Source organism: Lotus japonicus, chromosome 5 (assembly GCF_012489685.1).
Source record: "Lotus japonicus ecotype B-129 chromosome 5, LjGifu_v1.2".
Lineage (NCBI taxonomy): Eukaryota > Viridiplantae > Streptophyta > Magnoliopsida > Fabales > Fabaceae > Lotus > Lotus japonicus.
This window is the reverse complement of record NC_080045.1, coordinates 35,172,436-35,175,646: the sequence shown is the minus strand read 5'-3', so window position 1 is coordinate 35,175,646 and position 3,211 is coordinate 35,172,436. Positions and strand designations below refer to the sequence as shown.

At 41.4% G+C, this 3,211-nt stretch overlaps 1 protein-coding gene across 1 annotated transcript; it reads right to left on the bottom strand.

Moving 5' to 3' along the window:
- Positions 1 to 295: 295 nt before the first annotated feature.
- Positions 296 to 2,056, bottom strand: LOC130719477 (uncharacterized). The gene has a single exon (XM_057570104.1). It carries the CDS (start codon positions 2,054 to 2,056, stop codon positions 296 to 298), a length of 1,761 nt encoding a protein of 586 aa, XP_057426087.1.
- Between the last annotated feature and the right edge of the window lie 1,155 nt (positions 2,057 to 3,211).

The following is a 3,211-nucleotide window of genomic DNA, read 5'->3' as shown; positions in this document are numbered from 1 at the left end:
ACCATATGCATAGCAGCACGCACACAAACTAACACACCAGATAATGCTTGAACAAAACCAGTAGAATACTTGAACAAACAGCTTGAAGAACTAGTACATAACCGGTCTTGAATAAGTCTTCATGATTATTACAGAACTGAACCAGAATACCAAGTCTTCAAAGCAAAATGAAAGAACGACAAACCAACCAACAACAACAACACTACTCTCACTTTTTAGCACAAATTTGGCAAAGATGGAAAGAATTAAAGCACATCCAAATAAGAGTCAACTAGTACAACTACTAGGACAAGTACTAAACATCAAAAGAAGAAGAGTGCTCCTCTTCATTGTCTGCAGATCCTTCTTTCTCAACAGCAGCTGCAGGCTCACCCTCTTGACCAGCTTCCTCCTTGAGGCTTTGAATCAACGCATCCACCTTAAGCTTTCTTGCAGCAACAACCCTGATGGTTTCTTGCAACTCCTTAGAAATATCTTCCAATTCAGAAAGAACACTCTTTGTTCCAGAAGCTGACATAGAAGCAGGCACAGATGTCCTATTAGATGGCAGATCAATGTCCAGGACATGAGGTTCCAAGAATAAGTGATGCTCCAAGGTAATAGGATTTCCTCTGGGACAGGGCACATCATTCACACCAAGAATATGAGGATGTTGTTTCAGGATGATAGCAGTCAGAAGTGAAGGAAAAGAGACAGGAAGCTTCACTGCACAAGTCTCAGCATGCTTCAAGGTTTGAGTAAACACAAAAGAGCCAAAATCAAAGTGAGTCTCAGTTCCTATACGGTAGATCAACTTGGCCAGCATAGCAGAGACTGCAGAGGTATGATTAGAGGGAATCCAATTCACCACTCCAATCCTATTCAAAATTGCATACTTCACAGTCAAATATCCAGTAGAGAGAAGCTTCTTGGCAGGCCATTTCGTCACCTTTCCTCCAGTCAATTCTTCAGCAACGGTGTCCAGAGAGAGTTCTTCTTCAACAAATTCAACCACACTCCTCTCGAGTGCTTTATTTATGATTGCAAGAAAGAAATTCACACACTGACCCCTCACATAGACTTTTCTAAATTCAGGACTGGCAGGATTGCCAACATCATCAGACAAATTGACTAGGAACTCCTTCACTAGCCTATCATAACACTTGCCTATCTCCATAACAGTCTTCCTCAAACCAGCTCTTGTGATAAGAGCAACAATCTCCTTGCATTCCAAAACATCAGACCCAATTTCCCTTTCCTTAGCAATACGTCTCTGGAAGACATACTTCCATTTGATGGCATTCTCAGCAGCATGAAAAGAAACATTATCAAGTGGAATTGAAGGAATATCCTGGGGAATGCGCTTACCAGAAAACTTCTTTCTCTCAGAAGCCGTGATGTCCAGGACATCGACTTCAACATCCGAATCTGAATCCAGTTCAACCCTGGAAACCTTCTTCTTCTTCACAGTAGTCTTCTTTGCTTTCTTGCCAGAGGACTCCGCAACCTTTTGCTTTCCCTTGCTTTGCACATCCACTAGTTTTGATTTTGAAGAGACAGGAATGGACTTTGCTTTCTTCTTTTGGCTCACAGGGGTTTCTCCAACAGATGCCCTTCTTCTTTTAAGTATCCTGGCAGCAACACTCGCCAAGGGTACTCCCTCTGAATCTTCACCATCAGAGATATCGTGAACAATGGGAGGGGTCTTCATAGGCTCTACTGACAGAGCATCCTTTGAATCTTCAGCCTTGGAATCAGGATTCTTGGATGAAGGGGAAGAATCCTTTGAGAGTGAACCTTCCTTGTCAGGCTGATCAGAGATTGTCTCATCTGAGGAATGTGTAGACGTTGCGACATCGTCTTCATCATTTGCAGAAACAAAAGAGTTTGAAATATCCTCAGACACAGGGGCTTCAGGGTTTTGTATTGGGGTTGCACGAGACTTGTAATGCTTCCTGGATGGAGTTGAGTTCTTCTTGGATTGAGCGGAAGAACTTGTGTGCAAACCCATAACCCTAGCACCACCAGCAGTTCTCTCTATCTTTCCCTTCACAGATTCTTTCTTGCCTGTAGACATGGTGAAATGGTAATACAGAAAGAACAAGTACAAGAATTGAGAGAATTGTAAGTAAAGAGAACCGGAGATTGTGAGATCAAAATTAGCAGTTTGTTGTGAGATTGGAATGAGGCCGTTGGTGATGATTATATAGCAGTTGAGTGGGAAGGAAGCAATGATGTCACACCGGCAGTTAATGGTAGTTACGAGAAAACTAGTCGTTAGACTGAAAAGGTGCGTTAATTGCTATGCTCCTTCGAAGAGACAAATCCCAAGATTGCCTCTTAATTTATCAAATGTAGCAGCATCCAAGGATTTGGTAAAAATATCAGCCAATTGTTTCTCTGTGGGAACATGTTCCAAAGTGACAATTTTGTCCTCAACCAACTTCCTGATGAAATGATGTCTGATATCTATGTGCTTGGTTCTGCTATGTTCAATGGGATTCTTTGCAATGTTAATGGCACTTAAATTGTCACAATACAATGTCATGACATCTTGCTTGACTTCATACTCCTTCAACATTTGCTTCATCCAAACAAGTTGAGTACAATTACTCCCCGCTGCAATGTATTCTGCTTCAGCTGTGGATAGAGAGACACAATTTTGCTTCTTACTTAACCATGAAATCAGATTGTTCCCAAGGAAGAAGCAACCTCCAGATGTACTCTTCCTATCATCAGCACTCCCTGCCCAATCTGCATCACAATACCCTACAAGAGAAGAATTTGTATCATATGTGTAAAGAATGCCATAGTCACATGTACCATTTATGTATTTGATAATTCTTTTCACTTGTAAGAGATGACTTGTCTTTGGTGCAGCTTGATATCTGGCACAGGCACCCACAGCAAAGATAATATCTGGTCTACTAGCAGTGAGGTACAAGAGGCTTCCAATCATGCTTCTATACAAGCTTTGGTCAACATCATCTCCCTGATTATCTTTTGTCAACTTGATATGAGTAGCAGCAGGAGTCTTTTTATGCCCAGATTTATCAAGACCAAACTTCTTAACAATACCTCTGGCATACTTACTTTGAGAGATGAACATGGAATCTTCCATTTTCTTGATCTGAAGTCCCAGAAAGTAATTTAACTCACCAACTAAACTCATCTCAAATTCTGACTTCATCTGTTGGACGAAATGTTCCACCATCGGGTTAGACATCCCACC